General features: G+C 43.7%; 1 protein-coding gene across 1 annotated transcript; it reads left to right on the top strand.

The window, feature by feature from the left end:
• The first annotated feature begins 16206 nt into the window (after positions 1 to 16206).
• Positions 16207 to 16752, top strand: LOC147611960 (uncharacterized). The gene has a single exon (XM_086784150.1). The coding sequence runs from the start codon at positions 16207 to 16209 to the stop codon at positions 16750 to 16752; it is 546 nt and encodes a 181-aa protein (XP_086640276.1).
• The last annotated feature ends 4000 nt before the right edge of the window (positions 16753 to 20752 follow it).

Below are 20752 nucleotides of genomic sequence, written 5' to 3' on the forward strand. Positions count from 1 at the left end.
GTAGCGCAGACCAAATGGCGGACCTATCAAAACATAACTAGGGTAACACCCTGGGGTCAGCAACACTTTCGTAACAATGTCCGCTTGGCCATGGTTATTGAAGCTTTGGGTTTGGGTCCCCGATACTACTGCGTCATGAGATCAAGGCATCTTGGGTTTTCTGAGCGGGTCTTCTTACTGGCATGTTTTCTTCCTCATGAGAAGATATGCCTTTACCCCGTTTTTGGCTTGCCTCTCAGAGGTCCTTTTGTTAGATCACCTCATACCACTGAGATAGGTGCGGCAATAACCAGCAGAATCATTCCCATAGATGAGTTACCCTATACTTGTGCAGCTTGTGAGGACTGCTTTTGTGACCATATGATGGACGGGCTTATGGAAGTGTAAAGAGTTCTTCTATCTTTACTGTATAAGTCCCGTGAATGAATAAAGTTTAAATCTTGTTCTTATTTTGAATCTTGCTCTCTTTAGGACTTTTCTTGGTGGTTAATCGTGATTAAAATTTTTCTCTAAGTCGCATATTCGTGCATCTTGCGAAATTATTCCAAGTTGCGAGATGAGGACATCTCGCGTTTTTTAAGTGGGGTAGAATGTAAGATTCCTCCCCCACCCCCTTTTTGATGTCTAGTATCTTCCCCTGTAATCAATCCCTCTTCAGAAATATAAAGACCTTGTTTCTAACTGTTTTAGCCTAGAGAGAGAAAATTATTCTAGAGAGAGAATATTCAGATTATGAATATTTTTGGATAGAAAAGTAACTCATCTTATTAAAATAAGTTCCCCTGAAACAGAAATTCAAAAAGAATTTTCCAATGTACAATTGGAATTAATTGGAAATAGGTATAAAGAACCTTAGTCTAAGGGTCTAGATTTTCAGAAATCTTTAGACTATGGTCCAATTAAGGTTCCTATGGGCCAATAGCATCAATACATGTGTAGGGAGGAGATAAATCCAATTTGTGAAAAGAAGATACCCAAAAATGAGTAAATGCTCACATAAGATGAAGAGTTGAAAATGTACAAGGTTTATTAGTAAAAAAACACATATGTAAGGAAGGGGAGTTCTTTAAAGGAGGTGCATATTTCACATAAGATGAAGAGTTGAAAATGTACAAGGTTTATTAGTTTAAAAAAAAAAAACTATGACACATATGTAAGGAAGAGGAATTCTTTAAAGGAGGTGCATATTTCACATAAGATGAAGAGTTGAAAATGTACAAGGTTTATTAGTAAAAAACTATGAGCAATATTAAAAATATGAGATATTTTGGGTATCCAAAAATGAGTAGATGCTCACATAAGATGAAGAGTTGAAAATGTACAAGGTTTATTAGTAAAAAAACACATATGTAAGGAAGGGGAGTTCTTTAAAGGAGGTGCATATTTCACATAAGATGAAGAGTTGAAAATGTACAAGGTTTATTAGTAAAAAAAACACATATGTAAGGAAGGGGAGTTCTTTAAAGGAGGTGCATATTTCACATAAGATGAAGAGTTGAAAATGTACAAGGTTTATTAGTAAAAAAACTATGACACATATGTAAGGAAGGAGAGTTCTTTAAAGGAGGTGCATATTTCACATGCTTGAATGAGTTTTAAACTCATAAAAATTGAGATATTTCATCTCTCCTCTCTCCTCATTCAAGTCTAGTTCCAAAAAGTTAGCTTAACTGACCTAAAAATGGTCAAAAAGTGACCAAACTGACTTGGAAAATTCTAGAATCAGTTTGTTTGGTTAGGAGCTCAAATTTTCCTATAAATAGAAGCCTTCCCCTTGTTGAAAAATATATAGTGTCTTATGCCTTGTTACTATACTCCACCTAAGCCAAATTAGATAGTCTCTTATGCTTTGTTACTCTACTCCTCCTAAGCCAAAATATATAGTGTCTTATGCTTTATTACTCTACTCCACCTAAGCCAAAATATAGAGTGTCTTAGGCATTGTTACTCTACTCTACCTAAGCCAAGAGCTGTGAATTCTTTAATAATTCACTAGTTTTTGATACTTTTCTCTTTCTTCAATCCCCATTGGTGGCTCCATCAACATACTAAACCAATTGATTGGTTGGGGGCCTCTACCGTGAATAAAGAATCAAGCAAATCATAAGGTAAGTATATTGAATTTTGATCTTTTCTATAATTTCTCAATGATTCTCTCTTCTCAACCCCTCTCACGCTTGAGAAGTTTAATTGGTATGGTTTTTTTAAATGCTATTGAAGTTAATTGGTGAAAAGTAGTGAAGAGTTACATAATTTAAAAAAATGCTATAGAAGTTAATTTCCTCTTATATTTAAATTCTAATGGTTTTTATAATTTCTCTCTCTCACTCAAGAAATGGTCATACTCATGACCCATTCTCAATCCAAATGAAGCTTTTCATAAAGATTTTCCTTAATCCAAGATTAAGCTATGCTTGAGGCCAAATTAATGGCTTTTTGCTATGCTTTTAGTTTATGCACATTGATGATTCAATCCATTATGGATTGATGACCCAATTAGAGACCATTCTAATTGTTTTCTTAATGATCCAATTAGAGACCATTATGGATTGATGACCCAATTAGAGACCATTCTAATCGTTTTCTTAATGATCCAATTAGAGACCATTATGGATTGATAATCCAATTAGAGACCATTCTAATTATTTTCTTAATGATAAGCTTTATCCCTTAGAAAAAAATTGAGATTTATCAGTCATAGTAGCGGAGCTATGGCAAAATTTTTATAGAAATTACGCATAAAATAAATTCATTCAAAGCATAAAAAGAGGACTTCCTACCATATTCTAAGAACTATCATCCTAGATTAATTAAAGAATTTTATTATGCATGGAGATGTGGATGTATGCATGTAGATGTAGGTGTATAGATGTAGATGTGGATGTAGAGGTGGATGTATGCATGTAGATGTAGATGTATAGATGTAGATGGGAATGGAGATATGGATGTATGCATGTAGATGTAGATGTATAGATGTAGATGTGGATGTGGAGGTGGATGGATGCATGTAGATGTAGATGTATAGATATAGATGTGAATGGAGATGTGGATGTATGCATGTAGATGTAGGTGTATAGATGTAGATGTGGATGTAGAGATGGATGGATGCATGTAGATGTAGATGTATAGATGTAGATGTGAATGGAGATGTAGATGTATGCATATAGATGTAGATGTATAGATGTAGATGGGAATGGAGATATGGATGTATGCATGTAGATGTAGATGTATAGATGTAGATGTGGATGTGGAGGTGGATGGATGCATGTAGATGTAGATGTATAGATATAGATGTGAATGGAGATGTGGATGTATGCATGTAGATGTAGGTGTATAGATGTAGATGTGGATGTAGAGGTGGATGTATGCATGTAGATGTAGATGTATAGATGTGGATGTGAATGTGGAGATGGATGTATGCATATAGATGTAGATGTATGGAGGTGAATGTGAATGTGGATGTGGGTGTATGCATAGAGATGTAGAAGTATGCACGTAGATGTGAATGTACGCATATAGATGTGGATGTATGGATGTGAATATACGATATGTGATGTGAGGGAATCTGAAGTGATGAGATGGAAATGATGTGATGGGATGAGTATACATATAAATGGAATATAGAATAAGTAATGTAGATTGATGAGGGATAATGTGGAAAAATGAAAGTTAAAATAGAAATTGTATTATAAACTGTTTGTAAATGCTGTTTGTAAAAGATTGTTTTATGTCAAGAATGCTGGGGGGAGCATTTTGACCGTCTTGTGATTAAGGTCGTGATGGTAAAGTTGCAACTGCTGACGGGGAGTCAATGAAGGACGTCTCGCGTAGCAAGGTCGGCCGAGGTCTTGACCAGCCTCGGTGCGATTAAAATGGTGAGCTTCCGGTACGGTGGATGAGGGGCCAAGGAAGCGGCCTATGCGTGAAGCGCTAGGTTACCTGCGAAGGATCCTAGAGGGTGCTGACCATACGGTGCTCGGGCTCTGGGTTGCCTAGGATACCCACGCGTGCGTCGAGGAAGATATTGGAACAGAGTTGGAGTTGTTTTCTGAAATCGAGCATGGATCTGGTTGATTGACCTTGCTGGTCTTCAATGGATGAGTCCATGGCTCCTTATATGGATCTGTTGGTTGATCTTGCTGATCTTCAACGAGAGTCCATCTTGTTAAGTGATTATATTGCCAAGTATTATGGGCTAGGAACTATCGAAACGGCTCCTGAGCGTTCTAGTTGCCAATGATGCCATAGATACTCTGATGAAGGAATGATGGGAAATTAAGAATCAATTGGATAAATTGGAAGATGGTGATCAATGATACTATGGTTTTATTAAAGGATTGTTTTAAACTGGTTGAATCTGGTTGAAAAAGGCAATTTCATATTGGGTGTGTGAGTGGTGTGACTAGTTTTATTTTGCATGAACATCCGGCTAGGGGGCCTTGGAACTCTTTTCCTTGGTACCCGGGACAAAACCTAACCAAATTTTTAATTGGATCCCATCACTACAGTGGTTGGGCGGTTGGTTAACCCATGGGATTGGATGGGGTTAGGCTGGACTGATGGATCCGTAAATCGAGACTCAAACTTTTGTTTTTACGATAGAAAAAAAAAATCCCGGACAGTAACTGTTCTATGGATAGGAATCAACGGCTGTGCCTCTTGAATGGGGAAAAAAGCGTTGATCCTAATGATCCAAGTGCAAGTTTCTTCCTTGAACTGACTAAGTATCTTATAGATGTAATTGGATCATCTCGATCAGAAATGATCTTGACTACGTTAGAGTAAAAAGTTATCCTGGTGGAATCGCCCGTGCTTTCCGGTTAAGGGAGTTTTTTCGGGATCGGTTTTGGAACAACCGACGGATTAGTCTCTTATCCGGATATCCGTGGGCGAGGCCCCGAGTGTGGGACCCCTGTCCCGCGCGAGAAGCGCTACTTCCGCTGCCAGTACCCCGAATCCGTTGCTCGGTGGGAACAGGGATCTTACAAACATAAGCTCTATGCCAAGAAAAGCAAATGTACCTTCTTCACTTCCCAAATTGAATATCTAGGGTTCATTGTCTCCTCAAGGGGCATCTCAGTAGACCCTGCCAAAGTCAAGGATATATTGGAATGGCCACCCCCTAGGACAGTCAAAGAAATCCGTGGGTTTCTAGGCATCACAGGATGGTATAGGATCTTCATCAAGGATTATGCCAAGATAGCCGCACCCTTAACTGATCTCCTCAAGAAGGAATGTAAGATAGTATGGTTACCAATCCACCAAATCAGTTTTAGCCAACTTAAGGCTATCCTCACCTCAGCACCAGTTCTGAAGCTCCCTGACTTCACCAAAGAGTTTGAGGTTGTCACTGATGCTAGTGGCCTTGCACTTGGTGGTGTCTTAATTCAAGAAGGAAGGCCTGTGGCTTACACTTCTCATAAGCTTAAATCCTATGAAGTCAATTATGCCACCCATGATTTGGAACTCCTTGCAGTTGTTCATTGTTTCAAGTTATGGAGACACTATCTCCTAGGCCGTAAGTTTCTGCTTGTAACTGACCACCAGAGTTTAAAGTGGATCTTCACCCAGCCCAATCTCAACATGAGGCAAAGAAGGTGGATTGAGATTTTGCAAGAGTTTGATTTTGATATCAAATTTCGTCCTGGAAAGGATAATGTTGTAGCAGATGCCCTCAGTCGCAAATCCTTCCTAAGTGCAATCTCTATGCCAAATAACCCCATCCTAGAGAAGGTAAAGCAGGTTTCACTTCATGACCCTGATTACCAAAAGCTAGTAAGCCTGGTTCACAAGGAGGCACCCACAGAAAAGGAAAATATATTGATCAAGGGATACACCCTCGATGATGAATGCCTCTACTTCATGCATAGGTTATGTATCCCCAAAGATCTTGCACTAAAGAAGATGATCTTGTATGAAGCTCATGATAGCCCCGTAGCAGGACACCCAGGTTATGCAAAAACCTTGAATGCCTTAAGGAGAAGTTACTTTTGGCCTGGAATGAAGAGAGATATCCTTCAATACATCAGACAATGCCTTTCATGTCAAAGGATTAAAGCTGAAAGAATCAAAATGCCCGGGAAACTCCAACCTCTGGACATTCCTCAGATGAAGTGGGAATGTATCAGTATGGATTTTGTCACAAGTCTTCCCACAACACAAGGAGGGTATGATTCTATATTAGTAGTTGTGGATATGCTTACCAAAGTCACCCATATTATCCCAGTAAAGAAGACATTTAAATCTTCTGATATTGCCCGCCTTTTCATCAAGGAAATCTTTAGGCTTCATGGATTGCCAAAAAGAATAGTCAGTGACCGGGACTCTGACTTCACTTCAAAGTTCTGGACATCATTATTCCAGGCTATTGGAACACAACTTTGTTTCAGTACAGCTTACCACCCAGAAACAGATGGTCAAACTGAGAGAGTTAATCAGATTATAGAAGACATCCTGAGAGCCTATTGTGGGCGTGAACCAAAGAAGTGGATTCAGTATCTCCCTCTAGTGGAATTCTCTTACAATACATCCTATCACCAAAGCATAGGGATGTCACCATTCAAAGCTCTTTATGGTCAGGAATGTTTGTCTCCCTTAAATTTCTCTGACCCCACACTAAAGGTTGAAGCCTCCAGGATAATGCTTGAAGAAATGGAAGAACAAACCAAAGCTATTCGTAAGGATATTAAAGCCGCCCAGGATCGACAGAAGCATTATGCTGATACCAAAAGATCTAAAAGAATTTTCCAGCAAGGAGACAAAGTTTTTCTTCGAGTACGGCCAAAGAAAAGTTCTTTATCTCTTGGAAAATTTAGGAAGCTGAGTCCAAGGTATTGTGGGCCTTATGAAATCATCAAATGTTTGGGAAAACATGCCTACAAACTTCGCCTCCCAACCCACCTCAAGATCCATGATGTATTCCATGTAAGCTTACTAAAGCCATATGTGCCTCATCCTGATCATGTTCTTGATGATGAACAAATTGTAATGCCAACTCAGGGAGTCCTTGAAATGAGACCTAATAGAATCATCGACTCTAGAGAAAGAGTGCTTCGCAATAGAATCCTTAGGGAACATTTAGTAGAATGGAAAGATTACCCTGAGGAGGATGCCACTTGGGAGGAAGAGTCAACCCTCCAAAAGAATTACCCAGAGTTCGTGCCGAGATGAGGACATCTCGAGTTCTTTTAGTAGGGAAGGATGTAACATACCCATTGTAAATAACAATGTACTTGCTTCAGAGTCGAAAAAGATGTAATATACCCATTGTAAATAACAATGTACTTGCTTCAGAGTTGAAAAATATAACTTAGTTTGTCATTTTTACGATCAAAAAACTTCTATTTTTGGAAAATGAACCATTTTTGCTTAGAAACTTGTAAATTTGAATCCAAATTTGAAATCTACGCGTAATTTTACGCTTAAAATAGTTTTTTCTGAACTAAAAACGGGTACCCGGAATGGGTTTAATTAAGCTTTTAAGCCTTTAATCTGCGAACTTCCGACCTAAAATAGTAACTATCTAGGCGTCTAATCAACGAATGAAACACGCCCCCATGGTCACGGGGCAAGGCCGGACATTTCCGTCAAAAAATATTTTTTGACCCCCCCTGGACGACGGCGGGCGGCGGCCGGCGTGGGCCCCACCACCACGGGCGCCGCCCGTGAAAAAACCGACAATCCACCCGGGACACCCAAGCGTGTACACGACCTAGATGCACCCTCCAGCACACCCCTACACGTACCCCCTCCTCCCAGAACCCTCTATCCACAGGTGTCGCGCTCTCTCTCTCTTGGGGACACCTCCACCCCCATGTGTCACACTTTCTCTCTCCTCGAGACACCTCCACCCCCAGGTGTCTCACGCCCACACCCTCTTCCGGACACCTACACCACCCAGGTGTCACCTTCCCGCACCCGGACGTCCACCCTCCAGCACCTATAAAAGGACCCTCCCAGCCCCCTTCTCCAGACAAGCCCCCAGCAAGCCCCTACGCGCAAGCCCTCTCTCAAGCTCTAGGACATGTCCTACACTCTTCCCCCCCCGTGTGAATAGACTTAAAGTGTGCCTCTCCTCTAACCCTTGCCTTACTCTTCCCTAGGCCTCCCTAGACGTACACTCTTCTCAAGAGCTCTCCAAGTTAAGGACACCCTCTCAATTTTCCCCCCCCCCCATATGCGGCGACTTAAACTTAGGCTAAGAGGTCGTTCCTGCCCATAAGCCCAACAAGCTTTTCCTACCCCAAACGGACTCCGTTTTCGAATCCGTTTGAACCCTTAGAATTCTCTCTTTTCTCTCCACGCTCCCAACCTCTTATATTCACCTCGTTTTCTCTCTATCCTCTTAAAACTCTAGTGCTTCTATGGCGCCGAAACGCCGCCGAATTGAAGAACCGCACGCTGCCCAAGGAGGGAATGAAGCAAATCGCGTCCCTGCAATCGACTTCGCCCCTCTTGAAGTGAATAGGCATGAAAACGATAACCAGGTTGGTCATTTAAACAGTTTTAAGCAAAATTCTCTCTTATGAAGCTTAATGCAAAGATTCGTAATAATAGGAAAGGAACCAAGGTTAAACCCCTAGTATAGATGGCCTAAAGTACCTTATGGTTACTCTTAAGTAAAGTTATAGGAAAATAATCTTGCTTTTGAATCATTGTCTTTCCAAAACGATGGTTTTTGTTAATGTGTGAATTCATTGAACAAAGGCTATGTCTTTTTTCTATTGGATATACTGCTGGTTTATTGCTAACATGCAGGTACAGCTTCTCCCCCCCTTAGCTAACTCCGTGCTTGCCTGTGTAGCCGGGCGGAGGATATAGCGAGGCCGGGAGTCGGCCCAGGGCAATCCCCTCCTATGCCACTGGGAATTGGTTTTCACCACCAGGGTGATGTATATATGCTGCCTAGTTCTGTGGGTCCAGGCTAGTGCGGTGACTTAACCCCCACCTCATGAGGAGACGTCCCCTCCGAAGAGCGAGAGGGTTTGGTACAAGCGTCAGTACCTGAGGGGGTGACAGGACGGCTTGGCCCTCATCGTCTGGCTGACGACGAGGGGAGACGGTCCGTGAGGTTTACCCAGCTGGTTGAGGCTGGAAGATCGAATTCTAGATTATCGATGTAGTGGTGATTATGGTTATGGTTTGGACATGAGTTTGGATTGAAATATCGGCCCGGTTTCAGGGACTTTGTAAATATTTTTTCACTGTAAGTATGTCGTTGATTTCAATGTTGTGCTAAGGAAGATTTCCTTTAAGGAATCAAGTGTAATTAATTAACAAAGGAATTTGTTTTTAAGTGTTTCACAGTGTGGTAGGACTTAATTAGAAAATAATTGAATGGGTGAGTGCGTGGAAAGTGGGAGAATGGATGCCCTGACGGTACCATTCTAAGGATGGGTGGACCCGATCAGTCGGGTAGCTTTCTACTAGTCGTAACCTACGATACTTAGGGAATAGTAGAGTCACGAACAAGACTTGTTTTAGGGGACCGAGCCAGCGGCCGTGCCTCATGAATACGGGGGAAAAAGGCGTTGGCTTCCTTGAACCAAGTGTGGGTCTTGTTCCATCTCCATGCACATTTCGTGCTGGGGATTAGAATTTCCTTTAGGATGACTACGTTTCCCCTGCGAGATAGAGTTAGGTCCGTCCGTTTGCTCGTAACCTCGTATTTCTACGAGATTGAGGTGTCGTCAATCGGAAAATAACACGAGACTTGACCGCCTATCAAAAGGATTCCCCCGCCCTTTGGGTCGCGGGGGCCTTACAAGTGTTCAACCGATATAATACCGGTTAGAAAATTTACTATATACAGGTTAGAAAATTTACTATATACAGAGCACATTAGAGGATACCATGCTCTTAAGCCACTATGATAGTAGTGTTTAACCGGTAGTAGCTGGTCTTTTCCCTATCAGTAGTGTTAGTTGTATACAGCTATCATTCCAAAACTGATATCATATTGGTTTGGGAGCGGTGTGATACTAGTGAAAAGCATCAAGAATGCTTATTTTTGCTATATCCTAAGTGTATAAAGGTTGTTTTTGATCAAGTATCTTACTAGTTTAACACCAATCTCTTACTGGTCTTCTTGGTTTTGTTTATTGTTGCCCCAAGTTGAAAACCATTTTGAACCCTGTCCTGCCTTGTGAGGGAGGCTATTTTCTTTTTATTTGCTAGAGTTTCCAGTACTTAACTTCTCAAAGTAGTCTAAGATCTATAGGTTGACTGACTTGAAATTTGACAGTGAGACATAATACACATAGACACATGATAAAAGAAGGAAACAATGCACATACAAGGATGATAAAATCATAGAAGAGTAGAGAATTTGGCATTTGTTTGTATACCATTTGGAAACATCTAATCTAGTATCTAAATCTATACTAAAGGAATATGTAATGTATAAAAAGTTGAATTTACAGCAATGTGAAGGGCTATGGTGGATCAAATGCAAGAATCAACATGATTAGCAAGCAATTAGAGAGTTATTAAAGTAAGATTAGTGCAAAATTAATCTAATATCATAATGTAGGCATGGATACTCAAAAACCAATAAATTCTCATTAGGCCAATGCCTCAATTTATAGATTTTACATCCACAAGGTGCCAAGCACCCACTCCCCACCACCATTGATTTCTCCTTGATTTTTGCCACCTCCCCTACATCTGCTGGGGGGGGTAACTTCTCCTAGAATCTTTCCACACCCCTATATTCAGTCATGCTACCCTTGATTCTCTCATCCAGTAGATTTTTCTCATCTTTTCATCACTACTACCCACTCAATTACGGACTCTCTTTTACAATCTTTAGCTAAGGGCTTGTTCCTGCACACACCCATTCACTTGCATATTTAAACATAAAAGTACACCAAATCAGCATAGGTGTTGGGAGGAGCACGAGTTGTTGCTGCTACTTGAGATTGATCGAGAAGGCGCTTGTGACATACATCATTTTTGTTGGGTGAAACACGAGTATGGCTTAACCAAAAATTGAAAACAAGCTCTTTCACCTCATCTCAGTGATTATGCTTGCTTACTGATGGCATGAAGATAATGGCAAAATACCATTAGTAGAGGTTTGAAAACGCTCTCTAGCTACATAGTGTTACGGCATTAACTGCACACAACCGCAGTCTTGTAACCGCATTGGGTAAATTGTAGTGCGCAATAGTCAATATTCCAGGGGATGTCATTAGTAGATGTATCTATTCGGATCACATGATACTATTCCTTTATATTATGGATGTAACTGTATGTATGAATCAAGGGGAATTATCAATCAATCAAATCTGTTGCAATGCTCTGTGTAATTTTTCCATACTTGTCTTCAATCTATCATGCTGTTAACTTAATCGTTTATCCATTTGTAAGATAAGTATGCTGTGAATGAGGGTAACTAGTCTCGTAATCGCTTACTGTCTATGAAAGAAGTAAATGCGATAACACTTGGTGACCACGATGTTCGCGAATGCGCACGCCTTCTCAGGGGCCTCCTGAGTTGGTGGTCCCAACAACTAGGCGCGGTGGAGCCGCCGTCTCTTTGATGAAGCTTGTCATGGCTTGTCGACAAGTAGCCCGCCTTTTTCCCCGGCCGGGGTCCGGGTTGCGGAGACGCAGTCGTTCCTATCCTCCTATCCACAGGCCAAATGCAAGCGGGCGTCCTTTGACACCCCAAACCTCTCCTTGGACGGTGGCGCGACGCTGTCGGTGGTTACACATTCGCCACTTGTCTCGTGATGGCCGCGCTAGCCCACAACATCAAGTATTCTATATTTCGAGGGAGACAAGGAGAAGATCTGGATGCACATGTGCGGCAATTTGACAACTCTTATGGCCTGAATGTGCCTCCACCCCTTGATCCTCTGCATAAGAAATCAGTTTTTGAGTCTACCCTCAGCGGGCAAAGCATCCAGATGGCTGGCAGAATACCCCATCGGGCATTTTCAAGATTATGATGCGGTACGTCTATCGTTTCTATGCAAGTTTTGTGTGGAGAAGATAGTAGCCCAAACTCTAGAGCGGCTACGGGCCCTCAAGCAAGGCAAGGGCATAGTGGAGGATTATGCTGCAAAATTTTGAGTACTGTTGGAGAGGGTTTGGCTAGTGCAGCGGCCAGCCTAGGAGGTCTTGAATGACTATTTCTTGAAAGGATTAGCAAGGGGGCCACTCTAGACAAAGTGAATACGCCGCTGGTGGTGGTGGCGGAGGTCATTGCTCAGTCTATTCTCATAGGGGAGTCATTGGAGGATAAAGATTCCACCACCATGAAGCAATCCAAGAAGAAATCTAACAGCAACACGTCACGGGGACGCCATCGACATAGCTCGGAGGAGGATTTGGACACACAAAGCTTGGACAGTGAATCGGAGGATAGTAGCAGTACAGATTCTAATGAGGCAATTCTGATGAGGCACTAGTGCGGGAGACCAGGAAATCTCACAAAAGTGGGAAGGTCAGCACAGTTCCCGTAGGGGAGTCTTCGACTGCTAAGTCCATGAAGGAAGTTTGGTGTCTTCGTTGCCATAATCTTGGCCTTCGAGTAATGGAATGTGCGATGAACGACAAGTGGTGTGCTATCTGTATCAGCGATTCCCATAACATGTCAGAGTGTTACTACAATGGCAGGGGGCACAAGGCTCGCCCCGACAACTAGGTCATTAACATTAAGAAAGACACGAAACCGCCAAAACTCTTAGCCGCATGGGTACAGGTCTATAGCAATAGCAGAGGCGGTAGGGGTGGCGGTCGTGGTCGTGGTCGCGGAGGCCGGGCCATAGATTGTCCAAAAATTTATCTTTTTTGCACAGAGGAAGGACATTGGCGTCAAGATTGCCAAGAAGCACAGGAGTATGATCGGAAGAAAGCTGAGAAATAGGCAAAAGCTGTAGGAAAACAACTGGCAGTGGCTATGGTTCAGATTGAGTTGATGGAGGAGACTGTGGATCCGGAGGTGTGCATGGTCACACACTCTGGTCACAAATTGAAGCCCCCCAGCAAGCGCACAGCACAACCACTTCTGGACTGGCCCACACAGGAAGTTGTTCTCGCCACCAGCAAGTTACTTCCTGGGTGGACAAGCAAACTCTAGAATGCATCTAGTGCCCGGACCAAGTAAAGTGCAGTTTCAGGATGCTGTGATTCTCATCGGGATGACATACCTCATTCTCGAGGCAGCCTCTGCCACAAGCCTAGAAGGATCTTCCAAAACAACCGTCCCAACAGCCCAGTTCGATTGAGAGTGAAGGATGGGATGGATTGCTCGACGCCCCTCTACAATCAAATTGGGTCACCTTCTCCAATTGGTTCCGAATTTTCATAAAGCAATGCTTCCATCAGAGAAGATGGGCAAGGCAATCACACTGACTATGGTGTCATCTGTGTAAACAGCACACTTGGAGCCGGTGGGGCGGCAGTTCTCGCGGGCTGATATAAGAATTCTTGAAATTTCTCTAGGCTTTCGAGGCCTCAAGATTGATCAAGTATTGATCGATGGTGGAGCTGGTGTCAATATTGCAAAACAGAGTCCACATGTAAGCGCATGGGTTATCAAGCATGGGATCCTGCACCATTTCTGGTATGCATGGTGGCTAATCAGAGGAGAGTCCGACCCTTGGGCATCTTGAAAGGCATAGTGATTGAGGTGGCCGGCATACCCTTCGTCATGTCCTTTGTAGTGCTGAGCATGGAGGATTCTGCTGCTCTGCTGATGAGGAGTATAATCTGCTGTGCTGCTGCTGGGTCGTTCCTTGGTCGCGCCAGGACATAATTTGGAGCATAATCTGATGACCATCCGTAGGGGTTGCAAGAACGCCGTCAAACTGAGTAATTCTGTTTGGCCTATCATTGCGGAAACAGTGAATATGGTAGATGGCTTGGATGAAGATAAAGAGGAAAAATTCTTGCGGGAAAATGAGGATTTGATTCCATTCTGCTCAGTGGATGTGGCATGTATTGCTGCGGAATACCTCAGGCCTATGCCTGCGGTGTGTTTAGTCACCATGGACAAAGGGAAACTCTTTGGGGAAAATTTGCTCAGTACTGAGGAATATGCACCTAAAGATAACATGAAAGATATTCTCAAAAAGGAGCGTTTTTGAGGCGCAACTGAGCCGCATTACCCATGTCAAAGAAGATGTCTTGGAGACCATTTTCTTAGGTGATGAACAAGGAGACTAAGTCGGTGAAAATTAGTACCTTGTTGGAACCCACATTTAAAACTGATCTGGTGGAACTTTTGCGGGAATTCCTGGGATGTGTTTGCCTGGGATTATGCTGATATGAAAGGTCTGGACCTGAAGTTTTACCAACACCTCATTTACTTAAAGCCGGATGCGATACCCTCCAAGTAGCAGCGTTATCGCATAAACCCGCACGTAGCCAAGTAGATCAAGGAAGAGATGGACCGCTTGGCTGAGGGTGGGATTCATAGCACCTATTAAAAACCCGGACTGGATTTCTCCTATAGTCATTGTCCCGAAGAAGAACAAAAAAATTACGCATCTGTGTGGATTACAGAATGCTTAATGTGGCCACGGTCCCGGACCCTTTTCCCTTGCCCTACATGGATTCCATTCTGGATGATGTAGCAGGGCATGAAATGTACTCATTTCTTGATGGATTCAGTTTGGCGGCTACAATCAAATCCGGATGGCACGAAAGGATCAAGCCAAAACCGCATTCATCACCGCATGGGGGGTGTTTGTGTGCACAGTCATGTGGTTCGGATTTTGCGCAATGCACCTTCCACCTTCTAGCGCAACATGTATGAAATCTTTCGGCCCTTTCTCACCAATTTCATGCGCATTTTTTTGGATGATCTGAGAGTGTCTTTGGCACTAGTGTGTTGCATTTGGGGCACTTGTGGCTCTGTTTTCAGTGCTGCCATGAGGTGTCCTTCAATCTTAATCCACTCAAGTGTGTTTTTGTGGTGCGAAGTGACAAATTGCTGGGTCACATCATTTCCCAGGATGGCATTGTGGTAGATCCAGACAAAGTGGCGGCTATTATGCAAGCACTTGCACCTATGGATCCAAAAGGCTGTATGCAATTTTTGGGCCAAATTTGGTGGCATGGTCATCATTTGCGATTTTTGGCACATTTGGCAAATCCTTTAAATGCAGTCACTCATTTTGACAGCAAGCATTTTCATTGGTCTCAAGACTCTGATTTGGCTTACCGGCCGGATCACGATTCAACTTTCTCAAGCACTAGTGATGATTCCTCCCGATTGGGGGGTTGATTTTCATGTTTTTGAGGATGCTTCTGATGTGGCAATTGGCAATGTTTTGATGCAAGAGTAGACTATGGGATGGTTTTCCCCATTTTATTATGCCAGTTTTGCCAGTTGTCTTCTGCTAAAAAGAATTATTCCGTTACAGAGCGGGAAGGCTTGGGAATGTTGTACTCTATGTGGAAGTTTCGGCACTATCTTTTGGGCTGATGATTTTTCTTCCATATGTGGATCATTCTGCTCTTCTTTACTTGGTGCGAAAACAAAATTTAATAGGAAGATTGGCTCGATGGGTTCTATTATTACAGGAATTTGATTTTGAAGTCATCCATCGCCCTGGTGCTTAGCATGTGGTGGCAGATTATCTTTCTCGATTGGATTCAAGGGAGCCAGCAGTCGGCATTGGATGATGAATTTTCGGATGCTTCATTGTTTACGGTTCAACCAAATGTGGGGGTACAGTCTGAAGAGGAAGGAGCAACTCTCTCGAGCATCCCATGGACCTGGTATATGAAGAAATGTTTTCTTTTATCTCTAGTGGTGAGATGCCTGCTCATTTAACCAGGGACCAGCAGCGGCGCTTGCCTTGTGGAGCCACTCATTTGAAGTTTGTGTGGGGAAACTTTATTATCGCAATGTTCAGACGCACGGTTGCAATGCATCTTGCCCCATGACCAGGAAAGAGTGTTGTGGGAAGCCCATTGCAGAGTTACTGGTGGGCATCTCTCAGGAAAAATCACCGCGAAGAAGGTCATACAAAGTGGATTATGGTGGCCGTCTGCTCATGCGGATGCACAGTAGTTTGTGAGGCAATGCGATGTTTGTCAGCGCGCATGGGACAACCGTCCCATTGGGATCGAATGCCTCTCCACTAGATTCTTCCTTTGGAACCATTTCAAAAATGGGGTTTGGATTTTATAGGCCCAATCAAACCCGCAACGGCTCTAACCAGGAACAGGTATATTTTCACTTCTACCATGGATTACTATACGAAGTGGGTAGAAGCATGGGCTTTGCGAGATAATACTGCTTTCTTTGTGGTAAAGTGTCTCTTTAAGGATGTTTTTACCACGTTTGGCTGTCCAATGGAGTTGGTCAGTGATCGGGGCTGTCATTTTTTTAATAAAGTCATCAAACGAATGACGGGGTTTTACTTTGTGCTGCATCGCAAATTGTCCCCGTATTACCCTCAGGCTAATGGGCAGGTAGAATATTCCAATAAGCAGATAATCCACATTCTGACTAAAGTGGTTAGTGTTCATCGTCAGACAAATTGGGATGTGAAGCTTTTGACCGCACTCTGGGCTTACTACACAGCGTTTAAAGTCGCAACTGGGTTGACACCATTCAAACTTGCTTTTGGTATGGAGGCCATCACGCCGGTCGAATTTGTGGTTCCCAGTTTACGCCTTGCGGTTATGGACAGATTGGTGCTAGAGGATTCCTTGGCATACAAACTAGAGGTCATCCAGGAATTAGATGAAGAGAGGAAGAAAAGCTTTTATTGGGCGCAGGAAATTTAAAGCCGCAAAAAGTGGCAAGTGGATCGGCATTCGAAGAAGAAATTTTTCCAAAGAGGGCTATTAGTGCTGGTGTTTTCTTCACGCATGTTCTTCGGTCCTTCCTCTTATTTCCTCGTAAATCTTCATGGTGGGGAAGTCCTTTCTTCTCCGGTTAATGGGGGTTTCGGATGTCACGAGATCGACGGAAACGGTCCCGCGCGAGTCTCACTGATCACTTACGTTCATGCCCGGCTCGGCTCCCTCAGCCTCGTCTCAGGTCTTGCCTTCCATCCATGATTCGCCGGCCCGACCGTGGCCCGATTCGCCGTCGGCACAGCACGGCTCGCCGGTTCATCGGTCGGCCGTTTTCTACCATTTTCGGTCCCGACTCCACGTTCGGCCCGATCACCGTTAAGGCGGGGAGGGCAACCCGCGGGGCACTCGGCACCCACAGAACCTCTCCCGGACCCAGGAAGTCCTAACGTGCCTACCTGGTGCGTGAGTGCATTCCTAAGGTGCCTACCATGGGTCTGTGCTTTGCCTCTCCTTGCACCTCCTCCCCATATAGAGGCAAACTATTCGGGGGCGGGCTAGCATACCCCCAAGGCACCATGTCCCTTCGGATAGAAATCCCACCTCACATACACCCCCCCTTTACAGAATTGACGCCCTCGTCAATTACTTTTGAAACCAAAGGTTGAGTGCATGTGCCTCATAGAATGCTCTATGTGCATAGTGATAGATAGTAAGAGGTCTTTACCCTGCTTTATAGCCATCACAGCAAGGTTAGTGTCTAACTCGTTTTACAAATGAAAGACGGTGCATATTTTTGTATTTTTCTTTTCATCTAAATGGCCCAGACTTCAAGCCCCTGCTTGAGAGTCCCCCAATCCCCACAAAACTGGCGAGGTGACTGCGTGGTCTCGCTGTGGCTCCTCTCTGAGCTGAGTAAGAGTGATTACCTGAGGCAATGCAGTGTTGCCCGAAATGCATAAGCCATCAAGGAAGTCGAGACTTGTCTGCTGAGTTGACACCAACTTGGTTGCAACATCTTTACTTCAAATCTGACTTCACATTCCTCTTCGTTGGAGTGTTGTCTTGAGCCTTGCTACTCCCCGATGACCCTTGAGATCTTTTGTGCAAAATCTTTATGGACAAGAGACCTCACTGACTCCAGCTTGGTTTGCCCCATCTTGTGCCACTTCCAACTCTGCACCTAGTTGTCATGGACCTTGATGCCCTGTTGCAACATGTTCAGTACTTAAGTACATTGATTCTCTGTGACAAAGTGCCTTTGGCCCCACCCGACACCAAGTGAAACCATCGCGAACCTTTGGCATTCGAACCTTTGCACCTCTTTGGCTTTGGCTCAATTGACTTGAGTGCTCTAGCTTGCCTTGACACGAAGACTTGCTTTGCCATGCTCCAGCCAAACTGTTCCGAAACCTGTTCAGGTGGTCTTGACCTTTACTCCAGAATCTGCCTGTTCCTGTTCACCAAGGCCCAAAGTCCCTCCACTTAGTCCTGCTTAGGCCCCCATGACACCATGACAACCTTTGTAACATACCCATTGTAAATAACAATGTACTTGCTTCAGAGTTAAAAAATAACAATGTACTTGTAAATAACAATGTACTTACTTCAGAGTTGAAAAATATAACATACCCATTGTAAATAACAATGTACTTACTTCAGAGTTGAAAAATATAACATACCCATTGTAAATAACAATGTACTTGCTTCAGAGTTAAAAAATATAACATACCCATTGTAAATAACAATGTACTTGCTTCAGAGTTGAAAATAACTTAGTTTGTCATTTTTACGATAAAAAAACTTCTATTTTTGAAAAAATGAGCCATTTTTGCTTAGAAATTTATAATTTTGAATCCAAATTTGGAATCTACGCGTAATTTTATGCTTAAAATAGTTTTTTCTGAACTAAAAACAGGTACCCGAAATGGGTTTAATTAAGCTTTTAAGCCTTTGATCTACGAACTTCCGACCTCAAATAGTAACTATCCAGGCGTCTAATCAACGAACGGAACACGCCCCCATGGTCACGGGGCAAGGCCGGACATTTTCGTCAAAAAAAATTTTTGACTCCCCGGGACGACGGCGGGCGGCCGGCGTGGGCCCCACCACCACGGGCACCGCTCGTGAAACGACCGACAATCCACCCGGGACACCCAAGTGTGTACACGACCTAGACACACCCTCCAGCACACCCCTACACGTACCCCCTCCTCCCAGAACCCTCTATCCACAGGTGTCGCGCTCTCTCTCTCTTGGGGACACCTCCACCCCCATGTGTCGCACTTTCTCTCTCTTCGAGACACCTCCACCCCCAGGTGTCTCGCGCCCACACTCTCTCTCGGACACCTACACCACCCAGGTGTCGCCTTCCCGCACCCGGACGTCCACCCTCCAGCACTTATAAAAGGACCCTCCCAGCTCCCTTCTCCAAGAAAGCCCCCAGCAAGGCCCTAGGCGCAAGCCCTCCCTCAAGCTCTAGGACATGTCCTACACTCTTGTTCCCCCGTGTGAATAGACTTAAAGTGTGCTTGTCCTCCAACCCTTGCCTTACTCTTCCCTAGGCCTCCCTAACCATGCACTCTTTCCTAGGCCTCCCTAACCATGCACTCTTCCCTCGGCCTCCCTAGGCGTACACTCTTCTCAAGAGCTCTCCAAGTTAAGAACACCTCTCAATTCCTCCCCCCCCATATGCGGCGACTTAAACTTAGGCTAAGAGGTCTTTCCTACCCATAAGCCCAACAAGCTTTTCCTCCCTAGGCGTACACTCTTCTCAAGAGCTCTCCAAGTTAAGGACACCTCTCAATTCCTCCCCCCCATATGCGGCAACTTAAACTTAGGCTAAGAGGTCTTTCCTACCCATAAGCCCAACAAGCTTTTCCCATCCCAAACGGACTCCGTTTTCGAATCCGTTTGAACCAATAGAATTCTCTTTTCTCTCCAAGTTCCCAACCTCTTATATTCACCCCGTTCTCTCTCTATCCTCTTAAAACTCTAGTGCTCCTATGGCACCAAAACGTCGCCGAAATGAAGAACCACGCGTTGCCCAAGGAGGGAATGAAGCGAATCGCGTCCCTGCAATCGACTTCGCCCCTCTTGAAGCGAATAGGCATGAAAACGATAACCACGTTGGTCATTTAACAAGTTTAAGTAAAATTCTCTCTTATGAAGCTTAATGCAAAGATTCGAAATAATAGGAAAGGAACCAAGGTTAAACCCCTAGTATAGATGGCCTAAAGTACCTTATGGTTACTCTTAAGTAAAGTTATAAGAAAATAATCTTGTCTTTCCGAAACGATGGTTTTTGTTAATGTGTGAATTCATTGAATAAAGGCTATGTCTCTTTTTATTGGATATACTACTGGTTTATTGCTAACATGCAGGTACAGCTTCTCCCCCCCTTAGCTAACTCCGTGCTTGCTTGTGTAGCTAGGCGGAGGATATAGCGAGGCCGGGAGTCGGCCCAGGGCAATCCCCTCCTATGCCACTGGGAATTGGATTTCACCACCAAGGTGATGCATATATGCTGCCTAGTTCTGTGGGTCCAAGCTAGTGCGGTGACTTAACCCCCACCTCATGAGGAGACGTCCCCTCTGAGGGGCAAGAGGGTTTGGTACAAGTGGCAGTACCTGAGGGGGTGACAGGACGGCTTGGCCCTCATCGGCTGGCTAACGACGAGGGGAGACGGTCCGTGAGGTTTACCCAGCTGGTTGAGACTGGAAGATCGAATTCTAGATCATCGGTGTGGTTGTGGTTGTGATTGGATTATGGTTATGGTTATGGTTATGGTTTGGACATGGAAGTTTGGATTGGAATATTGGCCCGGCTCCAGGGTCTTTGTAAATATTTTTCACTATAAGTATGTTTGTTGATTTCAATGTTGTGCTAAGGATGATTTCTTTTAAGGAATCAAGTGTAATTAATTAACAAAGAAATTTGTTTTTCACAGTGTGGTAGGACTTAATTAGAAAACAATTGAACGGGTGAG

Source organism: Cibotium barometz, chromosome 46 (genome assembly GCF_041138505.1).
Source record: "Cibotium barometz isolate CiBa-2024 chromosome 46, ASM4113850v1, whole genome shotgun sequence".
Lineage (NCBI taxonomy): Eukaryota > Viridiplantae > Streptophyta > Polypodiopsida > Cyatheales > Cibotiaceae > Cibotium > Cibotium barometz.